This window comes from Stigmatopora nigra, chromosome 15 (genome assembly GCF_051989575.1).
Source record: "Stigmatopora nigra isolate UIUO_SnigA chromosome 15, RoL_Snig_1.1, whole genome shotgun sequence".
NCBI lineage: Eukaryota > Metazoa > Chordata > Actinopteri > Syngnathiformes > Syngnathidae > Stigmatopora > Stigmatopora nigra.
The window spans coordinates 9,162,501-9,187,375 of record NC_135522.1 but is presented as its reverse complement, the minus strand read 5'-3'; the positions used below and the strand labels follow the sequence as shown (position 1 = coordinate 9,187,375).

At 36.7% G+C, this 24,875-nt stretch overlaps 5 protein-coding genes across 6 annotated transcripts in view; 4 read left to right on the top strand and 1 right to left on the bottom strand.

Annotated features, from left to right (window-relative positions):
* Positions 1 to 377: 377 nt before the first annotated feature.
* On the top strand, positions 378 to 2,780 carry ppp1r27a (protein phosphatase 1, regulatory subunit 27a). Its single transcript, XM_077734871.1, has 3 exons — positions 378 to 1,054; positions 1,169 to 1,319; positions 2,137 to 2,780. Exons 1-3 carry the CDS (start codon positions 649 to 651, stop codon positions 2,255 to 2,257), a joined length of 678 nt encoding a protein of 225 aa, XP_077590997.1. The 5' UTR covers positions 378 to 648; the 3' UTR covers positions 2,258 to 2,780.
* Positions 2,781 to 3,316: 536 nt separating this feature from the next.
* mcrip1 (MAPK regulated corepressor interacting protein 1) lies at positions 3,317 to 5,883 on the top strand. Its single transcript, XM_077734510.1, has 5 exons — positions 3,317 to 3,451; positions 3,963 to 4,058; positions 4,157 to 4,275; positions 4,753 to 4,857; positions 4,940 to 5,883. The coding sequence occupies exons 2-5, from the start codon at positions 4,051 to 4,053 to the stop codon at positions 5,002 to 5,004; spliced, it is 297 nt and encodes a 98-aa protein (XP_077590636.1). The 5' UTR covers positions 3,317 to 3,451; positions 3,963 to 4,050; the 3' UTR covers positions 5,005 to 5,883.
* A 633-nt stretch (positions 5,884 to 6,516) lies between these two features.
* On the top strand, positions 6,517 to 9,338 carry alyref (Aly/REF export factor). The gene is made up of 6 exons (XM_077735030.1): positions 6,517 to 6,901; positions 8,192 to 8,344; positions 8,415 to 8,562; positions 8,656 to 8,719; positions 8,783 to 8,969; positions 9,052 to 9,338. Exons 1-6 carry the CDS (start codon positions 6,662 to 6,664, stop codon positions 9,064 to 9,066), a joined length of 807 nt encoding a protein of 268 aa, XP_077591156.1. The 5' UTR covers positions 6,517 to 6,661; the 3' UTR covers positions 9,067 to 9,338.
* Positions 9,339 to 9,932: 594 nt separating this feature from the next.
* On the top strand, positions 9,933 to 19,418 carry LOC144208382 (rho GDP-dissociation inhibitor 1-like). Its single transcript, XM_077734197.1, has 6 exons — positions 9,933 to 10,091; positions 16,748 to 16,943; positions 17,675 to 17,758; positions 18,731 to 18,807; positions 18,876 to 18,939; positions 19,052 to 19,418. The coding sequence occupies exons 2-6, from the start codon at positions 16,754 to 16,756 to the stop codon at positions 19,252 to 19,254; spliced, it is 618 nt and encodes a 205-aa protein (XP_077590323.1). The 5' UTR covers positions 9,933 to 10,091; positions 16,748 to 16,753; the 3' UTR covers positions 19,255 to 19,418.
* A 1,090-nt stretch (positions 19,419 to 20,508) lies between these two features.
* LOC144208380 (cerebellar degeneration-related protein 2-like) overlaps positions 20,509 to 24,875 on the bottom strand; it is a 10,488-nt gene continuing 6,121 nt past the window's right edge. For both annotated transcript variants that reach the window (XM_077734196.1, XM_077734195.1), the window contains one exon: positions 20,509 to 21,741. In XM_077734196.1, the coding sequence (XP_077590322.1) occupies positions 20,871 to 21,741 (871 nt within the window). In that variant the 3' untranslated portion in view covers positions 20,509 to 20,870. The remainder of the gene's footprint in view (positions 21,742 to 24,875) is intronic.

The window sequence follows — 24,875 nt, the reverse complement described above, 5'->3', positions numbered from 1 at the left end:
AAATACTTTTTGAGGGTTGGATTGATTCAGACATAGCTGAAGGCGTCGGTAGTAAAACCACTGCCCGCCACTGGTACACACCATATTGCATCCAAACATGTTATTCTTTATATAGTACAGGCAACATTGACGTTGTGAAATGTAATACAATTTAATATTGCTTTTTCAAAACTCAAAGGGAACCTTTTGGTTGTCAACATTTTTATGAGCTAACAGCGGGTGTACTTTCATGTGACTTCACAGTGGGTGGGGTTGGACAAGTGCTTCTCATATGCACACTGAAGTCACATTAGGCCCCAAAATAGCCTGACAGAAACTATATAGGTGTGCTAGCATGGCTTGCACCACAAGACGACCATTCTTTACATCTGACAACTTCCAGTATAACAGACAGAATTTCAGCAAGCAAAAGAAGAACATAACTTTAAAAAGAATTAGACCTTGTCTAGACAAAGAAAATGCCTTAACTTTTATCATTTATAGCAATTAACAGATGGATATCAGTGGACGCTGAAAAGAAAAGGACAAGCAAGGAGGACTAAAGGATTGAAAAGGATATTGTTATTTTTTTGGACTTTTTATACCATCTTTTATGTCCATCCCGCTTGGCTGACAACAAAGAAGAAGAGAACTCTAAACGCTGCAGGAATGAAGTACAATTGCAATACTCTAGTGTCAACGTACACACGGCATTCCCAGTACACACCAACTTACAACACACCTACACAATATAGAACCAGTTACTATACACCATCATATCCCTCTGCATCAAATTACAACCTAACCTCTCACAGTGGCACACATTACACACCTTCGTACGATACATCTTCCTACAAGTATGCATCGACGTACATTCCTTCCCGGTACAGTTCAACGTGGCGCACCCAAGCACGAGAAAATCCAGCTCCTGTCATACCAATTACACCTGCGAAGAGAACTGTGCACTTTCCCAATGACATCATCTTCCAAGATGTAGTTAGACACGGAGAATTGGACCAAATTGGTCGTTTTATTAGAACAAGGAAGGTTCGCATTGATACACTCTTTCATTCAGGTGAGTAGTGTGATACCGGTTTCTTTATGCATGCATGGAAACTTAAACTGTCAGTGGTTTGAGGGGGAGAGCAATTCCATGCTGGAGTCATCTCATGTAGTGGGGTGCTTTCAGGTATGGCAGCCCTACATGAAGCTGTACTGACTGGAAACTTGGAGGTGGTGAAGCTGCTGGTCAAGTATGGTGCTGATGTCCATCAAAGAGACAAAGATGGCTGGACGCCACTTCATATGGCATGCAGTGATAGCTTTCCTGAAATTGCAAGGTAACACACTCTTACTGATTTGATCAATTGTCAAAGAGTTAGCAGTGATAAAAGCAATTACTCATGCATTTTTTTTCTAAAAATATATAAGCTAGAGAATGACTTTATATGGCAAATGGTGGTTGGCACATTGTCCCAACACCGGAGTGGTTTCAGATTCCGATCTCAGTTTGTCAAAACTGCTTCCGATGCTTGTGGGCTTTTAAAAAAAATTAGTTTCCAGTAAAATGTTGATATTCAGGTCACATCAGAATTCCTCTGCTGTTGCATAATCGTAAAATATGTTGAATTTTGAAGACCACGTTGAAGATGAGCTCGCTTGACAAAATATGTAGACATATTAATAATAATACAATTAAGAAATAGGCAGCTCCTTGGAGAATGATTGGCACATCTGTCTCACAGTTCTGAAATCGAGGGTTCAATCCCTGCTGGAGTTTGTATGTTCTATCAAGGCTGGTGTGGGTTTTCTGCGGGTACTCTGGTTTTCACTTACATCTCTAAAACATGCATCGTAGGCTGGTTGAACACTTTAAATTGTGTGAGGGTGAATGGTCGTTTGTCTCCTTGTGCCCAATTCAGGGTCCCCCATACCTACACCCTATAGTTGGCTGGGATAGGCTCCAGCACCCCCGGGACCCTTGTAATGATAAGCAGTACAGAAAACGAAGGGTTATTTCAGAATAATTCTATCCCCAAACCACATCCAAAATCAAACAATAACTAATTATGAAACATAGATACAAAACAGATGAGAAAGTTAGGACTGAATTCATTCTTACATGGTCTAGAATTGTACATGTCATTCTCCACACAGCTATCTCCTTTCGTTGGGTGCCAGCACAGAGGCAGAAAATGAGAATGGAGAGAAACCGGCTGACCTCATAGACCCCGACTGCAAAGAGCTGTCCAAACTGTTTGAGGTTGGCTGTATTTAATGACCCTTCAGGAGGGCTAAAACTGAAGAAACATCTGATAAATTGCTTGAGATTCTACTTTTAAATAGGTTGAAACTAAGCTTGTTATATAGTTTTTCATGTTTTTTTTCATATAAATTAGGTAAGAACCTAATCTCCAAAGAGTAATTTCTAATGTTTCATTTCTGTCAGCGTGTGACTGACAGTAAATGTTTATTTCCTCTCCTCTTGGTGGTGTAGTAAAATGTGTCACAGAATTGAAAGATTGTGCTCATTTGCTGGAGTAGAGTTTAAGAATTATGTCTTGCAATAAATTGAAAGCAGAGTTTGAGATACTATACTGCACTACAAATGTAGACCATTCAGTCAGATGGAGGTCATTCCTGTTAATTCTAACTGCTGGGCAGAGGATAGAATCATAAAAAAATGATAAATTAACACTTCACTCTGAAATCCTAAATGTTGGCTATCTAATAGTGTATTGCATTTCCCTTTTCATGTTTTGGTGTTTGTTTTATCCTGGTGACTAAGCAAGAGAAAACAATGTCACCAACAAGTCTTATCAATTTATCCTCTAATTATTTTTGTACATTTTCATAAATAAAAACGTTTTATAAATAAATAGTAGCTTTGTTAGTTGTGCAAATTATTGATTTTGTGTGTTATTTACCTTAGCTATAAAGGTCATCTATTATCTTAATTGAATTAACAATTTCATCAATTATCGTAATAATTCTAGAATGACTAATCATAAACACTATATTTACAAAAAAAGGCATGTTAATGTTGATATTTTTTCGGCTGGCTGGGTCATGCTGCATGCAGGATAGGCTCCAGCACCCCCCACGACTCGGTGAATGAAAATGTGGAAAGATATTTTTTTTGTGTATGCTGGAAGATGAGAGCTGATTCTTTTGAGGGGTTCGCCAAAACTAATGAACTAATGATTGTGCTGTGGTTTGCTCTAACCTTAACCCCGAAAAAAGGACGTATGAACAATGTTTTAATTGAAAAAATAAACGATTTTATTTGACTGTAATTGTTCTGTTCCGTTGAACGACCGTGTGTGGCGCTCTAGTGCTGTAAAAGAAAAGAAGTGCGTGACGAAGAAGACCACTTCCGTGTTTCATACCGGAGATGATTGGTTGGCATTGGCAACGATTTAGCTCACTCCAGCATCGTATACAAGTGAACTAAAACATATATTACTCACAGGTTTGTTTACTGTATTTACTTCCTTTTATAAATAAATATAAATTGTAGTTTGAACCTTAAGGAATTGTTTTATCTGCTGCTCATGTTGATAAAGATTCTGCCGTTCAAAGCTAACGTACGTCAAGACAATTAACAGCTAGCTATGCGGGAAATGTTAGCCGTATTTATTGTGTCAGCAATTCTGCATCGGTAGTTGTCTCCTAAATATACCAAACGGCGACACATGCCAGTAATAATTTGAAGTATTTAACAACCAGTTAGTGAAAAAATAGCTAAAAATAGTTAATTGCATTGCTTAAATCCCTATAAGTTAAGGGCGAGGAAAGTTTAAACGTAAACAAAGCTTTTTCACCGTAATTTAATTCTATTCTGACGTATCGCTAGCCTTTGCAACACGGCTAATAGAAAGATAGTAAAAATAATTCTTGTTAAGTGACATCTATGTAGATATGTAACACAAAAGTTGTTTGTGTTTTTAGCATTGTTTGACGTTTTAAAAATCATTTTTCAGTGGTTGCTAGTTGAAGACTTCGAAACCAGCGAATTCTTCCAAAGCAGTCACCGCAGAGCAGTGGGACGACAGCAGGACTGTAAACAGAATGACAAGGTAAGTTATTATTTGGTTATTACAAAAAGTAGTAAATCATTATTTCAACTGAAGGTAATGGATGGTGCTCCTCTGTTGTTGTTTTCAAATTTTCCAAGCTCATCTGCTCCAAGGATGGTGAATAGCTACAAACGCACTTCAAGCCCCAGATCACCTACCAACTGTGGGGAGCTCTTTACCCCAGCACATGAGGAAAATGTGCGATTTATCCATGACAGTAAGTGTTATTTCACTTTGTGTGGATTATTTGATTTCCATATTGTACAAATATGCACACATTCATCCAGTTTCTATGAGCAACCATTGATACTCATACCTCGGGACAATTTAGAGTGGTCAGCCAGCCTGCAGTTTCCTCCAACACCCCCGAAAACATGCTTGGTAGACTGGTTGAACACTCTAAATTGCCTAAAAATATGAGTGTGGATGTGAATATTTGTCTATTTACTTATGCTTGTGCGATTATCTGGCCACCAATTGCATTAGAAACATTTTGAGCTATATTCTTATTTCAATTTGATTTCCCTAAATCATACCCAGTTTGAAGAAATGTTAATTGGCGAGCAGTTTTTAAAATAATGTCTTAATATTATTCCTAAAAGTAGAATTGCATTTAATTGTCTTGTCAATCTAAAATTCCCTGATTATACACCACACAATAGAAATATATGTATATATTATTTTTTTTCCACAGCTTGGCAGTTTGTGCTTAGAGAAATCAGAGCAGCACAAAATACCGAGCGCAATGACCGCGGACCACAGGAATATGTTGAGAAGAATCCAAATCCTAACCTTCACTGTAAGCATAGTTGAAATCAAATATATAGATCCCATAAAATAGTAAAAAAAACTGACACATTTTCCTTCTCGGTGATCATTAGCTTTCACACCAGTGGACCTGACTGACCTCAAGAAACGTAACACACAGGACTCCAAGAAGTCTTAGTACTCAAGATGGTCCAAGCACTTTTTCCTCAAGCATCATCATTGAAAACTTTTCCTCTGACACCCCAAGTCAGCCCCATTTGCCAGTCTGAGGCAGAATGCCAAACATTTTTTTCTCTAAACTTTTGAACCACAACAAGTTTGTCTTTCTTTACATCCTGCAAGTGATGAAGAAGAGTTCAAAGTAATTAAAAAAAATCTCTGTTGTGAATCATATTGAAATGCAGCAGTCCTCCTACAGGACTGAGATTACTCTTTATCAGATATTGGGATCTGATACTGAGGTGAAGACTTCCACTGGATACAAAAGACTGCAGTCAATACTGCTACCACAGACATTATAGAGAAAATAATAAAGGGCTTTTCTGTTTTTATTTTTTGTAAAGGTTTAGCTGCTAGATAAGGTGTAAAATTTACAATGTGACACATTGGGTGCACGGTTGATGAGCCAAAAACAATGTCAACGTTTTTATCCAAATGTATGTTTTTCCTAAAAATGCTTTCCCCTCTTGTATTTTGTCCTACCAATTAACACATATTCCGAAGGTATCCATCCACCATTTGTCTACAAGGACTGTGTAGTCTACAAGTACAACTATTCCTGGATGAAGAAACCGAAACCTATGGATTTCTAACACCATTGCTGGAAGATGCTTTAACTTAAATGCAAATGATATGAGGATGCAAAACAAAACATCTCATGCAAATGTACCCCTTTGGAATAATGAACAGAAAAGGAATGATATCACTTAATTCTCTACACTTTACAAACGCTTGGACCCTATGCCATGGCATCGATGCTGTTTTATTGTTTTATGCCCATAATAACTTCAATGATTTTACAGATAAGATCCAATAATAAATACCTAATAGATCTCAATGTTGCAAAGTATTGTTACTCATGCTGAATGTTTTTTTTTCTATCCTTTCTTTTTAACACGTGTAATATTTAGTTTGAATGTGTGTGAGTAACACTAAGAACTATAAATACCCAAGATTAAACACCATACATAATTTTTTACTGTACATATTTAAGAGTAAGATGATGTAAAACTATTGCTTCATGCATACATATATCGCCATTTTGAATATATATATATATTGATAGTGTGTGCCTGTTTGTGTGCATACGTATACAAATACAAAGTTTGCATCATTTATCTTGAAAAACCACACAGCTAACCTACAAACACCACACTATATACATAAGTTGTGGAAATGTATAGTACTTTTATTATTATTTACTGTCCCATATAATAATATTTAGTGTTAGTTTTTACGCACAAACTCGCTACCACTTGCAAAACATGGTAATTTTCAGCGTCAGCTGAACTTTAAACTTAAAATTAGTAAGTATCTCTTTTCCACGTAGTTCACAGCGTCTATTGATAAAATTTAAATGTTACACGACCCAAAAAAATGCATTTTTTTTAAAACGCAGACACCATTTTGGTTTAAACGTATGTGACGTTGTTACGTACGTTATATAATGACGTAATGACGTAACGTTCCCGTACGGTTTTTTTTTTATGCTCTTTGTCTTGAACCTAGCCAGTTGATTTCCGTTTCGTGAAGGCAGGCGAGCAGCACTAGCAAGTTTAGGGCGTACCTTTTTTTCTAAACACTTTTTTTAATAGTTCATCTTTTTGAAGAGCATTATGACCGACAAAATGGATATGTCTTTAGACGACATTATCAAACAGAACAGACAGCAGAGAGGTGGAGGTAGAGGTGGAAGAGGCCGAGGCCGCGGAGGCTTTGGCGGCGGCCGAGGAGGAGGCGCTGGGCGCCTTGGAATGAGCGGCGGAGGATTTGGAGGCCGAGGCGGAGGATCCGGTCCCATGAGGAACCGGCAAAACACGAACCGCGCCCGAGGCAGACCGACACCGTACAACAGGGTATGAGAATGGGCAGAAAAAGGGAAAACCTTCGGCAAACTTCGGAATGCCTGGGTAGCAACCTTCTATACTGCGGCCAGCTTGCTAGCTCAACGCCTAGCTAGCTTGCTAATCGACGAATAAAAGCGATTGCTAGCTGCCAAATTTCTCTCGACGGAAGGCTCTTAAACGAGCGGTTGAGCAGTAAAGGAAATTGTATGCTTAAAAGTGTTTGTCCTTTCCGAAACAACAGCGCCTTCCATTTCCCCCCTTCAAGAAGATGCCCATTTTTGAAAGAGCAGATACGCAGGCCTTCTTGGCCTAGTAAAGTTGGATCGTGGAGGTTCTTGGCGTCGCCATTTTGAATCTTCTGCCGCTGTTTCGTCGTCCACCGCCAATATATTTTCTATTCATCAAGTCTCTTCGTGGCGGCGAGAGGAGAACATCAAGAGCACCCCCCAGTATTTGTTTTTATTTTTTTCCCCCCATTTTGAAAGAAGCACTGTATTGCGTGCACCCAGGATGTTGTTTGTCCGGGAGTGGCCCACAAGAGCCATTTGAGTCCCCTTTGCAATCGATGTTGTGGATGCACATGAGGACTTCAACCCCCTTTCATAATCTCCTGATAGTTATTTAATCCTCAGCTTGTTTGAGTGCGTCTCTGAACGTACCAAACAAAGTCAAAATGGCGTGTTCTCAAAATGGACGCTCGGCTAAAGCTACCCTCTCATAAACGCCGTAGCAGCTCTAGGTGTTCCGATCGAGCCACATTCATCATGGACACTTCTCTCCCCCGACATTTAAAGCCAATCTAATTGGCTTTTAATGAACTTTTGATCGCCCTGGAAGCATTTTCAACGCGGGAGGCAAGGCTGCTTCAGCAGGAGATCAACAAGATGAGGATAATTTCTGGAGAGCCTCTGGTGGAGGAAGCAGTGGGCCACAATTGATGTTAGTCTGGTGGGCCAATCTAAAAAAGAAAAAAATGGCGCTGTGGTTAGGATGATTGTGTATTTTTCAACAAATCTAAAAAGCAAACTTTGTGCTCAGTAATGCATGTATTCAAGGCAGTGTTGCCCATATAGATCCTTTTTATGTGTGTATAACCTGTGAAGAGTGACATGCTTGGAGTGATTGGGTGGGCATTGGGCAAAAGGATAATGGGCAACCCTCTTGGGGGAGCTGAGCATTCTGGCCATGTTGGAAGTGGAGCCTCTGCTTGCCCCAACACCCAGCCATGTGGACTCTGTGATTGACAGAGACAAGCGGATTCCCCAAGTCAGCAGGTGCGTTCTCTTTGGTTTGTTGCAGCCCAAACAGCTTCCGGATAAATGGCAACACGACATGTTCGACAACGGCTACAGTGGATTCAACGGTGCCGCTGGCGGTGGGGCCGGCGTTGAAACCGGGGGGAAGCTTCTCGTCTCCAATCTCGACTTTGGTGTCTCTGATGCGGATATCCAGGTATGAAATTGATGTTTTTTTGGCCCAAATCAGTCGTGAAGTAACAATCATTCACCCTTTTCTCTGTTAGGAACTTTTTGCCGAGTTCGGGACGCTAAAGAAGGCCGCAGTCCATTACGATCGCTCGGGAAGAAGTCTAGGAACAGCAGATGTCCACTTTGAAAGAAGGGCCGATGCGCTTAAAGCAATGAAACAGTACAATGGTATTCCACTCGATGGTAAGTTACTATAGTGAAGAGTTATTTTTTTGCAGAATTGCAAATGTGACATCCACTCAAGCTTGTTTTCCCCCTAAATGTTTGTCCTTCTAGGAAGACCCATGAACATACAGCTTGTCACATCACAGATTGATATACAGAGGCGGCCAATGCAGGGGTAAGTCTTGGCGACCAAACCTCGTTGTAAAGAACACCGTGACTCATTTTTTTCCCCACCTAGCATGAACAGAGGCGGCGGTGGGGTGACCAGGAATCGCGGGGGCAACTTTGGAATGCAGAGAGGAGGCCGCATTGGCGGTCGCGGTGGTTTTAGAGGACGGGGTCGAGGAGGACGAGGGGCGACTAGTAATAAGCAGCAGCTTTCAGCAGAGGAACTTGATGCCCAGTTAGACGCCTACAATGCGAGAGTAAGTCTAGCTTTTTCTGGGTGGTCGAAAAGGAACATTTTATACAGTTTACTAATTTTCTGCTGCGGTTCTGTATTTTCAGATGGACACCAGCTAAGCAGTGTTGCTGTTCTCTTCGGTCATCCTTTCTCATCATGTTCCACACTGAAAGGATGCCTGTTACAATAGTGCAAATTGTTTTACACATGGTTGTCCTGATGTGATTGGTCGTCGCTCCAGCCTGTTAACTGCTCTGAAATGTTTTTTACCTCTTTTTTTCTGATGAAAATGGTTTGTGTCTGTAGGTTCAAAGTTGGAATTTCCAAGTGCATTCCTCGAAACTTGTAGTAAATGAAACTTATAATAAAACCTGCAGTGTATATAAACCAACTTACTATTGTTCTCTATTTTTTGCCTTGTTCCTACATTTGCAATGAATGTAGTTTTAAATATCAGCTATTTTTGGTTTATGAAAAAAATGTAAGAGTAATCCTAGGGCCCAATTAGTTAAAGCAACCTATAAACCCACATAATACCAGTATAATTTTATACGAGGAGCAGTAGGACATTCATTGATTGCCCGTAGTGATTTAGTTATCTGTAATTGCAAATTCTTTATGAAAGCTCCAAGTCTAATACCTTTACCCCTTTAGATGGCGCTATAGAGCCAATTGAGAAATAAGTCCTCGGAAAGTTGAAACTAAAGTGTTAAGTCATCTATGCTATATGGTGGCGACCCCGACAGTTTGCTGTCTTTCAAAGTAAAACACCTTTTATCCAGGATTGTTTATCCTAAATACAAAGAAAAATATATAGTTTTCCATTCATATTTTCTAAATTCTTGACTACTTTTATGAGCTCGTGAGGGGGGCTGAACTGTGTTATTTAATATGCCACGGGCTTTACAGTACTTTTTACACAATTGCCTTTAACCACAAACCGTCTTTTGGGGTTTAACCATTTTTTTCACCTGCATGGCCCTGAATCAGCTTTTCTTGTTACCCTTTTATTTTGGTGGTAGTTTTGAGGATGTTGTTTTGCCTGTTTACGGTAATCCTCACCTTTTTCCTGTCACTTGTGCACCTCATTTGTGCCCAGTTCGCCACCCTGTAAGCGCCTGTCCGGTCATTGAGAAGTAAAAAGGTAAGAATCAATGAAAGTTTCTGGCAAAAATCACCGTTTTCTTTGTCTCGCAAGTAGAAATTGGCCTTATGGGAAAAGATGGATTACGTTCCAGCACTAAAAAAACAAACAAATCGAATGATTAAACTATAAATTCGCGCAAAAAGAGCAATTTCCTCCTAGAACTTGGTGGTTTATTTCACATTTAACCTACACGATTGTCTTTTGTGTGCTTTTTTTCTGTTGATCTGTTGGTCAAATCTTCTGAAAAAAACGCGCTTCTGTGGCGTGGCTTGTAAAGTCCATTTGCAAATCATTTCCGGGTGTAAATCTGTGCATAACTATTGCGATGTTGTTTATTTGCCATTATTAATTTCTATACGAGGGTGTTTAAGGTAATGTTGCGTTATTGAAGTTGGTTCAATAAAGCTGGAAAAAGTTGATCACTTTTTATGAAGTCGATGTGGCGTTACTGGAAGATTCCATGCAACTTCCTGGATTTCAACTCTTTCCACCCCCTCAAGTGTAAATGTCTAAATTTCCATGCACAAGCTCAAATTTGAATTGTTTTTTTTATAGTGCTAAGTGTGTAAAAGTCACATCTCTGTGGATCAAATGTAATTTAAGTGATTGTAGGCGATAGGATAGGCGATTATTCCAAATCCGCCCTTCTGTTTCTACCCTACTTCGGCGATTAAGTGTTAGCGCACCCCCCAAACGTCCCTCTTCAAACAAATCCAAATTTCCTTCTCACAATTTCATTCTAAATTTCCTTCTCACAATTTCATTCTTTACAAAAAAAAACTAAAATCATTTTGGAATTAATTTTAATTAAATATGCAATAAATTTGTCACTTTTTTCAATTAAGAAAATATTCAAAAATAATTAAGATGGTTTATTTTACTTGTATTTTTTAAAATTTCCCAAGTAATATATTGTAGGAATTGAGTAATTATTTTTTTTAACTGCTTGTTTTCACAAGAGTCGTGGGGGGTGCTGGAGCCTATCCCAGCTAACAATGGGCACTAGGCAGGGGACACCCTGAATCGGTGGCTAGCCAATCATAGAGCACAAGGAGACGGACAACCATTCACAATCACACACACAATTTAGAGTGTTCAACCATTTTACCATGGTATTGGGTTGGGGGAGAGTAGATTACCCAAAGAAAACCCACACAATCCCAGGGAGAACATGCAAACTCTATTAAGTGAGGAGTGGATTTGAACCCAGGACCCCAGAACTGTGAGCCTAAACACTCATCCACCTTAAGTAATTTTACTCTAGGAAAAAAACGCCTTCTTAAAAAGTCTGTGATAAGGTGATATTTTTAAGATATCCTGTAAACTTGAAACAATAAAACAATGTTTTTATAAGTTACAATGTCTACAAGCAAAGGGAGATAAAGTTAGCATTATATGGATAGGTTTGATGTTGAATTTTTGTGTAACATTAAAACAGGATTTGAGTCAATTTCCTCCTTGTATGACATTGAGAACAGGTGATGTTTACATGGTGACAATACTTGCAAGGTGCATCATCTGACAAGTTCGTTCTTTAATGTCCTTATATTTCATTTGAAATTACCCGAATTAGCATAACTTTTTTTTGCAATACACGGTCAGAATAAGTAGACTTCAACATTTGGTCACAAAAAAAAAATTAGATTTTGGATTAATTTGGGGGTTATTTAATCCCTATTGAAAACACCTGGATGAGAACGACTTTAAATTGATAATATAGGTGACATCGTTTTAAATTAAATTACTTTCAGATGGTAGTGTGCCTTGAGATTTTTCATTCCAAAAAAAGTGAGCAGCATTTAAAAAAAAAGGTTTCCCTAATGTACATCTACTGTAAGTTATGGACATTACAATAGCATTGGGAAGTCAAAAAAAGCACAAAGCCAGAACCCGGACAGTGGGGAGCCAACTGGGGGCTTTTGGTGCGGGTAGTGGGTCACTGTGTGGGAGAATTAATTATTGACCTTTCAGCTGGGCACCTTGCTATCCCATTCTGTCACAACTTCCTGCCACTGCCTGCAGGGATTTCTCCTCAGCTATTTTTAAAGCTTCTATTTGTTCTGGTCCTTCCTGTGATAGTCGTCTTTTGTTTCTCCTACTCTGCGAGTCACACATTTGATGTCTGTTTGTGTTAACGATGGGTTTTGGACAATTCAAAAGAGAAAATATGAATACTTATATGCATGATTTACCATAACCTGAAGCAGGTTTCCTTTTTCAAGAGTTATGATGCAAATGGACAATAACATGGCCAAAATAAGCGATTACGAGATGCAGGACAACACTAACCCGATCCACTAAAATATCTAAGTGAATTCTCCCTGCCGTTTTGTTTTATTTTTTTTATTTTTTTTTATAAATGCCTCATACCTGTGCAAAGAGCAGCCTTAAAGAAAATGTCCTTAACTGTCCTCATTTGAGGACATCCTGTAATATTTTTATTACTTAATATCAAGATGTTTTCCTATGTTATGTAAATGTTTTCAATAAAAATTTCATATTGCACAGCAACGTTTGGTTGGAAGGCAAATTTCATGAAAATACAGAAGCCTGTCAAAATTACTTTATTCTTTACTTTTCATAGTGTAAGGACGGCATTGTCTTATCTTTATTGCATGACAAAATAACAAAAATACCTTTTAATATCATCATGTTTCATTTTCTCTTCATATATTTATAAAGTAAGGTAACATAGTTACTTTTATATTTGAATAAGGAGGAAAATAATGTACTTATTCACTGAAGTTTCCAATTTGAAACCAAAAAGATGTGATAGTTCTCATGATAAATATCGATATCGACCACTATGTAATCTTCAAGCAGTAACTTTTGGTTGAATGCTAAAACCAACTTGTCACATTTACTGGTCCTTAAACCATTTCCTTCTTCCCCTTTTGATTGCATAACTTTTTCATCACTCACTAGACTTCCGCTGAGTTGCGTTAGTTCTATACCGGAGTTCATGCTGTGGCACTTCCTCATTGCTTAACTTGTTTAAATATTTTTGTTTAGCCATCTCAACTTAATGTTGCTTTCTTTGTGAAGAATCCATGCTTTAATTAAAGTTAACTCAAGTACAGAGGTTATTATACCAAAATAATGAATGAATTAACTCTTTCCGGTTTAAGGAAGTACATGTAGTTTCGCAAAGAGGGGGAAGGAGTAGCGTTGTGACATAATGTTGCAGTACTTTTTACATTTTTGCGTTTACATTTTTTAAATCCTCATTTTTAAAGGCTTTGAATTTGCATTATAATTTAGAAACATCATCAATAACGATTTACATATTTAAATAAGCAACAGAACAGATGTCATACATTGGGTGCCTGAAATAATAGGAAAAATAAATTTACAATATTTGCTGTCGTTTAAAAAAAATGAATCAATAGGCCCATTTGGTAGCAAAAATGAAATAAAATGTCATTTTAGAAATCTAATAACTATTGTTTGGAGTCAAATGGAAATATTGTCTGTTTTAATGTTCAAGTTTGATGTGGTTTTGAATTTGGTTGAATCTGCTGGTCAAGAAATAGATATAGATGCATATTTGTTGATAATTAGAGACTTCTGTGGGAAGTCCTTGCACCATTTTATTATTTGCAGTCTTCCAAAATCTTGCACAACTTGTCTAACCTGTCAAATCAAACAACCGTTGGTCATGTAAAAGCACTTTAGAAGAAATAATGTAACTTTAGATAAGGGGAGCACTATGAGAAAATACTTTTCTGTACTAACCAGCTAAGTTTAACCTTCATCATCATTAGGCAAAATGTCATCACATTTTCTACTAACAATTACCTAACCTGGTCATTTGAGTTTTTTAGGCTAAAATGTTATCAAAAAACTTCTGTGGTCGAACTTATTAGAAAGATCAGTTATCTGTTGGTGACACCAGTATTACTCAAGCAAATCCTCTTTAGCCATGTACTTCCCAAACATTGAACTCATTGCTACATTACGTATAATCCCATTTACTTTAATCTCACTCTCTGCAGCGGTGTTTAAAGTTATTCCGGTCACATATTTTTGCGCCATAGTTTGAATCTGAATGATCTGATTTCGAAGATTTGCTGATAAAGAGTACTACTGATTATTGTGATGTATACATATGATACATGTTTTTAATTCCGGTCCTGCAAATGATGTGATATGGCCCAATTTCCGATTCATTTTAGCTTGCCAAAACTGGATATGATTATCTTTTTGGAGGGTTTTTAAATCCTCACAGGTATTTGATGAGGGTCAACAACATGATCCAGTATTTGCCTGGAAGATCTTATTGTGTCGGAGGACTAAACAATGAGTACGGCCTGCAGCCAGTTAGACATTGTGTGGTTTGTGCAGTCACTCTGGAAGAATGTGTATCATAATCACTGCCATGATTATGTTGTTAACGCCAATATATTTTCCTTGTGGCTTGGCCTTAATTTGCTGAGTCATATCTAGGAGTAAAAACAAGGCCACGAGGTTAAAGTTTTATGTATAGTTTTTTTTGTTTGAGTTAAATTATTTGCAATGTTTAGTTTAAGATGAATTGAAGTGAATTGTGTATTATGGGTTGCATTTACATGCGTTACTCGTGTTTTGTTGGCTGGTGGAGCCAATTTACGAAATATTACTTGGAGATTGAGACATCTTGTTTGTAGTACTACTACTATGGCATGTGTAATCAGATTTGGACAACTGTTGTGTTCGGGTCCAGTTCTTTTTGTGGCTTTTTTGGACATCTGCAAAGTCAATAGAAATCTTAGTATATAATTTTTACTGTATTATAAGCAATAAAACATTTGTGTTTGGTTCTGTTGTTGCTGAGGAATAGCAGAAAAGAAATGGCTAAACATTGCTACTATGGTGACAAAATAAGACAAGAACCAGATCGACTGTTTCTAATGAGAAACAGATCTCCAGCTGCCTCTGATTTGCTGCAGGTGTTGATAACCTGTAATGGTTTCTCTGCCGAGTATACGTAAGCCTCATGTCATTAGAAAATGCCGACGTTATAAGCTTTGTTTACTTTGGCGTCCAGTGATTGGCATGTTAGGGAATTTGGTTCAGAAAGAATTTACTATTTTTCTTTAGATTTCAGTGACGCTGGTTCACGTTTGTTTTCTTTTAATTACTGTGAGAAAAGAAGTTGAAATGGTTTTGTATAAACTGTCGAGCTTTGTTTTTTTTTTGGTCAATTTCTTTGGTATTTTATGCCATTTAAAATAAATATTTAAAAACAGGTCATTGAGCATGAATTTTTACAGTTTTATCACGTCATCGCCTGCCATTGACAACAATAGACATCCATTTAAATTGCACTGGAAGGACTGATTCGTTTTTCAGTGCTAGTTTCAATGGTAGACGTCCAATCCAATTTGAAAGCTCTAGTTGAAATGGATTGGACGTGTTGCACCACCAATGACTGTCAAAAAGGTAATAAGGCAAGTTGTCTCATCCTTTTTTTGTGGCTTCCCCAAAGCATCACTTTGTTTTGCTATCCTTCCTGACAGTCTCGCCGCGTTTGCTTTTAATGACCAATGACTGGTGTTTGTCTGCAGCTGGGCAATATAGCCCCCAAGTGTGTACGCGGGTGCATGAAAGGGAGAAATTGAAGGCTTACAAGGACCGACTGTTGTGTCGATAGCAATACACTTGACGGTTCTTCTGGCTACTTGTGCTTTTAACCCTCAGGAGATGGTCAATGTAGAGATAAATGTTGTAGTGGTTTTCCTCCAGAAATGTGTTGTAAATGGGTATTTGTTTTTGCACTACCATTGATGGTAATGACGAATATTTTTAAAGTTTCCATGTAAATGCGTTGGCTGTCATTCAAGGTGATGCATGTCCAATTTATTTGGACAGGGACGGGCCAAATGGATGTTTTTAACCACTCCTTCTAGTCCAAATAAATTAAATGTTAATTTCAGTTTATTCTGTAAATTTTGGCATCATTTTTTGGTTGTTTTTAGGGCGTTTCTAAGCTACTTGCTGTTGATATTTGGGTCTTTTCCGGGTCATTTTCGGTGTCATTAGGTTATATTAAGGCATTCCCAGGTCTTATATTCTTATATATTTTGGGTCATTTCTGTTAATTTTAGATTAAATGTTTTAACTTTTTTCCAAGTTTAAAATGTCAGTATTGTGTCAACAGTGGTACTGTATTTTCTGGACTATAAGTCGCACCAGCCGAAAAATGCATAATTAAGAAGGAAAAAAAAACATAAGTCGCATTTTTGGGGGAAATTTATTTGATAAAATCCAACACCAAAAACATACATGTCATCTTGAAAGGCAATTTAAAATAAAGAAAAATAAAACGGAACAACAAGCTGAATAAGTGTACAGTATACAAACGTTAAATGACTGATATGCCTGATAATGTCAGTAACGTCGTAACATATTAAGAGTTATTTAGATAACCGGTCAACCATTGGAATTGTTTTTTTTTCTCTCTAAACAGTGCAACATATCTTTTTGGAAAGAATTTTACAATCCCTCCAGCCATGGCTCTAGGGACCTCAGTTTTAGAACCTAATTACCAGGCTCTGCAAAGGGGCATATGGAGACCAAATTACATTATTTTAATAAAAAAAGACAGCTTGTGCTGTGCAGCCTCAAGTAGTTGTGGTCTAACAATCGCCTCATTCTTTGTTGGTTGTGATCAGCACGTCATGGCAGAGTCGGAACCCACACCCGAGCAGCTGGCCGCCCTTGCCGCAGCCACCGAGGAGCCCGACACCGCAGTCAACTACAAACCTCCGGCGCCGAAGAGCTTGCAGGAGATCCAAGATCTAGACAAGGATGATGAGAGCCTGCGCAAGTACAAGGAGGCGTTATTGGGGAGCACCGCTCTGAATGCAGGTGAGACACAACATACCATTTACATGCAAGTCGGGTTGTATCCATAAAAATCAAATTTAAAACCTTTATTGTCATCATGCATAGCTGCGTATAACAAAATTGGTGGTACTACTCAACCAAGTGCGTTTTTCATGAATAAGTAATGTAAAAATAGTAATATATCAATATAAAAGTTGCGATATTGAAATGCTGTATCTAAATATGAATTTTGAGTGCAAATCAGCATTGTTGTTAAAGTCATTTTTGAAAAATAAAGTTAGTTTTCGTTACATCTCTGAAAAATGTAATCAAATTATGTTACCCGTTTGTTAATTATGAAAGTAAATATTACTTTACTTTCAAAAAATAGAAGTATAATTTCTTATTTGGCTGGCCACCAATTCTGGGTGTCCCATTGTTGGCTGGGATTGGCTCCAGCACCCCCAGTAATGTTTGCACTGTGATTCTTCTTCACTTTGTGGCTTCACTACATCATGGATTTTTTTTCCCGGAGGGAATTTTTCTTCTAAAGTTCATAAAAATGTCTAAATCTACACAACCGAAAGAGGATAAAAAATGGCGGAAATCCAGTTGAAAACGTTACTATTTTGATAATGGTAATTGGAAGATTTTGAAAAAAAAGGTGATTTACACATTCACTTCAGTCCTTGCCTTTTTTCGAGTGATTGGTGTATTTTTATGAATATTCTTTTTAATTAAGGTTAATATTATGCAATTTTCATCTGTTTTAGATCCCAACAAACCAAACATCCAGGTGACACGAATGACTCTGGTATGTGAAGCCGCACCATGCCCTTTGGTTCTTGATCTGCAGGGTGAGTTTGTGTCAAATGGACCAGTGTCTTTAACTCATTCATTACCATTGACGTCGATACATGTAAAAATTCATTTTGACTGGGAAGAAGCAGTTTAATGAGCGAGCATTTTTCAGGAGTAAACAGTAAACTAACTACCCATCGTTCTTTAGGTTGTTTTTTTTATTTATTTATAATCACTCACTAATTCGGACCAGCCAATCTATTTGTGTGTAAAAATCAATTAAAATTGGTCAGTAGTAACCTATTAGATTTCTAATTTTTCACAAAACCCATTTGCTAAGCTCAATATGAACCAGTCTGACTTGGTAATAGTTTGCATTATGCAGAAGTGCATTTACTAATCAGGCATACCCAGCATCACGTGACAGATAATGTTCTTGCAAATTTCATTTTGGGCCTTCTAAGGGTGAACTTATGCAAATAGTTGTTGATAATGATATAGTTAATCAAGCCAGAAGGACGATTTCCTCTTCATAGCATGATGCAGAATGCCATCTAGTGGTTAATCATCTTTATTACAACTTTCTTAGGCTGTGTCTAATTATGAAAAAGATGTCATATTCTTCTAGTCAAAATTTGATCCAGAATAGTTTAATGCATATGTTTTTGGAGGGCTGATTAATTCCAAGCCAATCTACCTTTTTTTTCTTTATACATTTTTCAATTGTAAATCATACTATAATACTACTATTTTTCAATTCGAAAATATACTACAATGAATTACATCACTCACCAAAGATGATGACTACACTTTTACTGGGCCACACAAAGTAAAGTAAATAAAAGATAAGTTTCCGACAAATATGTGAAGCTTTGTTTCAATGTGACCCGTGAAGCGGTTATCAAATTTTGTGTATTCTTTATACGTATTGCAATACAACCATTGTAATGTAATGCCTTTGTTTATTTAAAATATTTTCAAATGAAGAATTCCACTCAAAATGCTTTTCTCACATTGGATTCTTTTAGGAGACCTGGACGGCTTTAAGAAAAATCCATTTGTGTTGAAAGAAGGTGTGGAGTACAAAATAAAAATCAATTTCAAGGTGAGATCAGCGCTGTAAAGTACAAGTTGGTCAAATGTTCCCTGTACTTAACTAATATATATTTGCAGGTTAACAAGGAGATTGTATCGGGTTTGAAGTACATTCAGCAGTCATTCAGGAAAGGAGTGAAGGGTAAGTGCACATTTGCATGTCTTCCCTCATTTAAGAAGGCTATCACTATAGTAATATACAAGGGTTATTAGTACTCTGGTTGTTTCAACAATGGAATACTCTCTTTGTACAGTTGACAAGTCGGACTACATGGTAGGCAGCTATGGCCCAAGACCTGACCAAGAGTACGAGTTCCTCACCACCGTTGAGGAGGCCCCCAAAGGAATGTTGGCCCGCGGCACATACAACGTCAAGTCCAAGTTCACCGATGACGACAAACACGATCATCTGTCTTGGGAGTGGAGCCTCACCATCAAGAAGGACTGGAAAGACTGACCTGTACCGAGACATTCTCCTCCGCTTTCTTTCCTCTCTTGCTGTCATTCCATCATTCCTTTTTTTTTTTTTTGCTCTTTCCGTCCAAGGACATCACCCCCTCTTGCACTTCCTCTATCGACTTTTCCTCTTTTTTTTAAAGTATTAAATCCTGGAATTGTGGATGGAACATGCACAATATTTGATTGTGACGTTCGTTCAGGCATTCACATTTTTTTTTTGTATGATTTTTCTTGTTCTACTTTTCAGGCTTCTGTCAGTCAGGTTTCTGTTTTTTAAATAATCACCATGTTTGCCTTTGGAAGCTACAGGTGCTGTGCTGTATGTATTGAGTGCGCCGATTACTTCGCATTGTTGCTGGACGTACTTCTTGGACTCAGTCTCTCCCTCTTAAAGCCTTGGAGCAGATTTGCCCATCTGATAAAATATTTGGAATTCAGGTCACTTCTTTTTCTCCTTAGACATTCATTTCAGAGAAACGATCTATCATCCATATCATTTTTTTTTTTCTCCATTATCGCAGGATCTTGCTTTCTACCATGAACCTTTATGGACAATTACTTTAAATACCCATTTTTCCTTCAGGTTTTCCACTCTTTCTGAAGCCATGCATGCACATACTCCAAAGTAGCATCTTATTCAGCATCCCACAAACTGAAGAGTCCCATTGAGTGTCATATTTTTCTTACTGTGACTGAGGCTACAGCTTCATTCAAATCTTTCTGGTATCTGGTGGGTTTGAATCAGTGTTTGCTAATGCTGCCCATTGTTGTTACGAGCTCCTGAAATGACATTAAAATGTTTAAATTTAAACGTCTTTTTTTCATTTCAGAGAACAACTTGTCGGTGCTTTCCTTTTTAATGAAGTCAAGAAAACTTTCATTTTGAAAGATGACAAAGGCAGTAAAAATTGACATACTTTTTTTTTTTTATGCTGCAGGGTCTCCAGAACTGTTTGTGTCCCTGACAACAAATACTGGCTGAAATGTGATTGGTTAAATGCTTAAATATGAAAACACATCAGGAAGTAGCGCAAACAGGGAGAAGCACTGAAAGGAATCTAACAAGACGACTTGGAATTATTTAATAAGTATTCATGGACAAAATATATTCAAGTCAGTCTGGGATTGAGATATTTTTAGGCTAGTATAGAAGGCAACACAGGCCCTGGCGGTTCACCACTGGATTAATTGAGTTGAAGTAATCATAGAGCCTGTAATTAATTGGAATAATACTTTTGAGTTCAACCCCAAACAAAGGTCCATAGCTTTCATTCTTGCACTAATCAGTCATTTAATCATGCTCACTAATCACAACCATAGAATCTTGTTACATTCTCTTCATTTCACAAAAAAAAAAAACATTTAACTTAGAAGCATTCTGCAAGCCCACAACTATTCCGTCACAATAACCATTGAGTGAAGGCAATCACATTTTAGAAGCAACAAAAAATTAGGCTTACTTGACATTATTATCCATTTTCTCTTTTAAGGTGAATTGAAAAAGAATGATCACTGAGGACAAAATTATCTGGCCGGCAACCTATCCAAAGTATACCGAGCCTCTGCCTGACTCAAAGTAAGGCAGAAAAATGCTTGTAAATATCACAAAGCTGTTCACTTGCCACCCTTTCTGCTCTTGGTCACACTCACGTCACTCTTGGTCTTCTGCAAGCGTGAGAAGATCTCCTTGAAGAGCGCTTTGTACTCTGGTGTGTTTTGGCCAAGACGTTTGTCCACTTGCTCCACCTGCCTGCTGATGCCCTCCAACGCCTCCGGCGTAGACGGGGCATCCGACGGCGTTGCGGGGGATCCCATCGACGCAGCAGCCGCCATGCTGTACTCCTTCAGTGAAGGATCCCTGGACACAGGCCGCGACGTCTGCACTTCGGCGTGGCGAAGACTCTCCTCATCACGCCGGCATTTTCCCAGCAGCTCTTCAAGTACGAAGAGCTGCTGGGGAAAATGCCGGCGTGATGAGGAGAGTCTTCGCCACGCCGAAGTGCAGCCGTCGCGGCCTGTGTCCAGGGATCCTTCACTGACGGACGTACGCCATGGCCGTGCACTGCAGCTTCGCTCGCTGGATCCCCCCGGATCTCCGGCGGCCACGTCGCCGCCCGCTGCCTGGCTGGCGGCTTCGTCCGGCACGTCCGTCTCGGGGCAGTTGGCGAGCAAGCTTTGGATGCCCTCCTCAGTCAGGGACACCCGGGATTTCCTGAGAAGCTGCATCTCCCGGAGCTCCGCCTCTAGCTCTCGAACCCGCAGCTGGCAGCCCTCGGCTCCGAGTAGACGCTGCTCGATGCGATCGAACTCCTGCAGCACGGCAGCGCACTCCCGCTCGGCGCACTCCCTCTTGGAGCGCTCGGCTGCCATGGCGGAACGCAGAGACGTCACGACGTCCTTCAGGCGCTCGTTCTCCTCCTCGGCCGCCGGACGCTCCACGAGGTCCACGCTACCGGGGTTGGCCAATAGGAAACCGTCCTCATACCTTCAAAAAAGGCAGGAGATCAAAATACAATACAGAATACCTTGGTCATCACGGTTAATGGGGACTGTGACCACCCGCGATAAGTGAATTTCCGCGAAGTAGGGATTCCCATTCAAAAATACCACTGCTTACTTTAGGGAGCCTGTGGCCCAGTGAATAAGTCATTGGCCTCCCACCTCTGTAGACCTGGGTTCAAAACCTGGTTTGCTCTGCTTTGTAATTTGACCTAATTTTTCCCACGATAAAGGACTAAGTATGATCTGAGTGGGAAAAGAGACAAAACCACGAAGACTACTGCCTAATATTGGAGAGTAGTGGCCCAGTGGATAAGTCATCAGTTTCCTGCTTCTTTGGTCTTGGGTTCAAATTCAAGCACCTGCAAATTTTTCCCAATATTATTCAGGTAAATGAATTAGATAAATTTACAAGTACTACTGCTTTCTCTCACAGGGTGGTGGCCCAGTGGATAAGTCATCAGTCTCTCACCTCTGTGGTCCTGGGTTCAAATCCTAGTTCTTGCAAAGATTTTTCAACTAAGTCATCAGGTAAATGAATGAGATAAATTTACAAGTACTACTGCTTTCTCTCACAGGGTGGTGGCCCAGTGGATAAGTCATCAGTCTCTCACTTCTTTGGTCTTGGGTTCAAATCCAAGTGTTTGCAAAGATTTTCCCAATATTATTCAGGTAAATGAATGAGATCAATTTACAAGTACTACTGCTTTCTCCCACAGGGTGGTGGCCCAGTGGTTAAGTCATCAGTCTCCCACATCTGTGGTTGTTGGTTCAAATCCCAGTGCAGGCAAAGATTTTCCCAATATTATTCAGTTAAAAGAATAAGTTCTAATGGCTAAGTGTTTAAATGCCTAAGTGTATAAGTATTGAGTTGTGGATGAAACATTTTGTCCAAAAAATGACTAAGTGTTTCACTCCATTTCCTTGGATAAAACGTTTCAACACCCATGTATAAGTGGGGCACGAGTTGGTGTAGTGGGTTGCACACTCGCCTTTGCACCGAGAGAACGTGAGTTCGCTTCCCGGTGTCGGCGGTTCACTGACCAAGCAAGCGGTCGAGGGTCGGCCGAAGGCCGACCCGAGAACGCCTTTCGCACAGACAGGTCCATCAAGTGTCTTCCGAACTGCCGAAGGCAGTTCGGAATATAACCTTTTGCTGAAAAGTATGACTAAGTGTTTAATATAAATTAAAAAAGTTTTTCTTTTTTTTTTTTTTCTTCTTCTTATTCCATTGACCAATTCTTCTTCCTAAGTATTTTCAGCCAAACGACGGCAGCGGGAATCGAACCCAGGTCTCCCACATGGGAGTCCAGTGATCTAACCTCTGTGCCAACCAAGTGACTACACTTTTCTTTGTAATCATTTGAATGTCTTTCCAAGAAGTCCACAGTAACAACTAAGTGAAAAAGTGTCTTGCCTGGGAATCGAACCCAGGTCTCCCAGACGGGAGTCCAGTGATCTAACCTCTGTGCCAACCAAGTGACTACACTTTTCTTTGTAATCATTTGAGTGTCTTGACAAGAAGCCCACAGAAACAACTAAGTGAAAAAGTGTCCCAAATGGGAATTGAACCCAGGCCAACCAGACAATAGACAGGTGAGTTATATGTGTGTATATATGTATATATATATATATATATATATATATATATATATATATATATATATATATATATATATATATATATATATATATATATATATATATATATATATATATATATATATATATATATATATATATATATATATATATATATATATATATATATATATATATATATATATATATATATATATATATATATATATATATATATATATATATATATATATATATATATATATATATATATATATATATATATATATATATATATATATATATATATATATATATATATATATATATATATATATATATATATATATATATATATATATATATATATATATATATATATATATATATATATATATATATATATATATATATATATATATATATATATATATATATATATATATATATATATATATATATATATATATATATATATATATATATATATATATATATATATATATATATATATATATATATATATATATATATATATATATATATATATATATATATATATATATATATATATATATATATATATATATATATATATATATATATATATATATATATATATATATATATATATATATATATATATATATATATATATATATATATATATATATATATATATATATATATATATATATATATATATATATATATATATATATATATATATATATATATATATATATATATATATATATATATATATATATATATATATATATATATATATATATATATATATATATATATATATATATATATATATATATATATATATATATATATATATATATATATATATATATATATATATATATATATATATATATATATATATATATATATATATATATATATATATATATATATATATATATATATATATATATATATATATATATATATATATATATATATATATATATATATATATATATATATATATATATATATATATATATATATATATATATATATATATATATATATATATATATATATATATATATATATATATATATATATATATATATATATATATATATATATATATATATATATATATATATATATATATATATATATATATATATATATATATATATATATATATATATATATATATATATATATATATATATATATATATATATATATATATATATATATATATATATATTATATATATATATATATATATATATATATATATATATATATATATATATATATATATATATATATATATATATATATATATATATATATATATATATATATATATATATATATATATATATATATATATATATATATATATATATATATATATATATATATATATATATATATATATATATATATATATATATATATATATATATATATATATATATATATATATATATATATATATATATATATATATATATATATATATATATATATATATATATATATATATATATATATATATAT

Excerpts from the sequence above, each read along its gene's own strand:
- ppp1r27a (XM_077734871.1), top strand. The coding sequence starts at position 649 with ATGAAGTACAATTGCAATACTCTAGTGTCAACGTACACACGGCATTCC. Across the intron at positions 1,055-1,168 it reads TGATACACTCTTTCATTCAG|GTATGGCAGCCCTACATGAA; the intron begins GTGAGTAGTGTG and ends GGGTGCTTTCAG. Across the intron at positions 1,320-2,136 it reads AGCTTTCCTGAAATTGCAAG|CTATCTCCTTTCGTTGGGTG; the intron begins GTAACACACTCT and ends TTCTCCACACAG.
- mcrip1 (XM_077734510.1), top strand. Across the intron at positions 4,276-4,752 it reads TGTGCGATTTATCCATGACA|CTTGGCAGTTTGTGCTTAGA; the intron begins GTAAGTGTTATT and ends TTTTTTCCACAG. Across the intron at positions 4,858-4,939 it reads TCCAAATCCTAACCTTCACT|CTTTCACACCAGTGGACCTG; the intron begins GTAAGCATAGTT and ends GGTGATCATTAG.
- alyref (XM_077735030.1), top strand. The coding sequence starts at position 6,662 with ATGACCGACAAAATGGATATGTCTTTAGACGACATTATCAAACAGAAC. Across the intron at positions 6,902-8,191 it reads GACCGACACCGTACAACAGG|CCCAAACAGCTTCCGGATAA; the intron begins GTATGAGAATGG and ends GGTTTGTTGCAG. Across the intron at positions 8,720-8,782 it reads CAGAGGCGGCCAATGCAGGG|CATGAACAGAGGCGGCGGTG; the intron begins GTAAGTCTTGGC and ends TTCCCCACCTAG.
- LOC144208382 (XM_077734197.1), top strand. The coding sequence starts at position 16,754 with ATGGCAGAGTCGGAACCCACACCCGAGCAGCTGGCCGCCCTTGCCGCA. Across the intron at positions 18,808-18,875 it reads AAATAAAAATCAATTTCAAG|GTTAACAAGGAGATTGTATC; the intron begins GTGAGATCAGCG and ends ATATATTTGCAG. Across the intron at positions 18,940-19,051 it reads ATTCAGGAAAGGAGTGAAGG|TTGACAAGTCGGACTACATG; the intron begins GTAAGTGCACAT and ends CTCTTTGTACAG.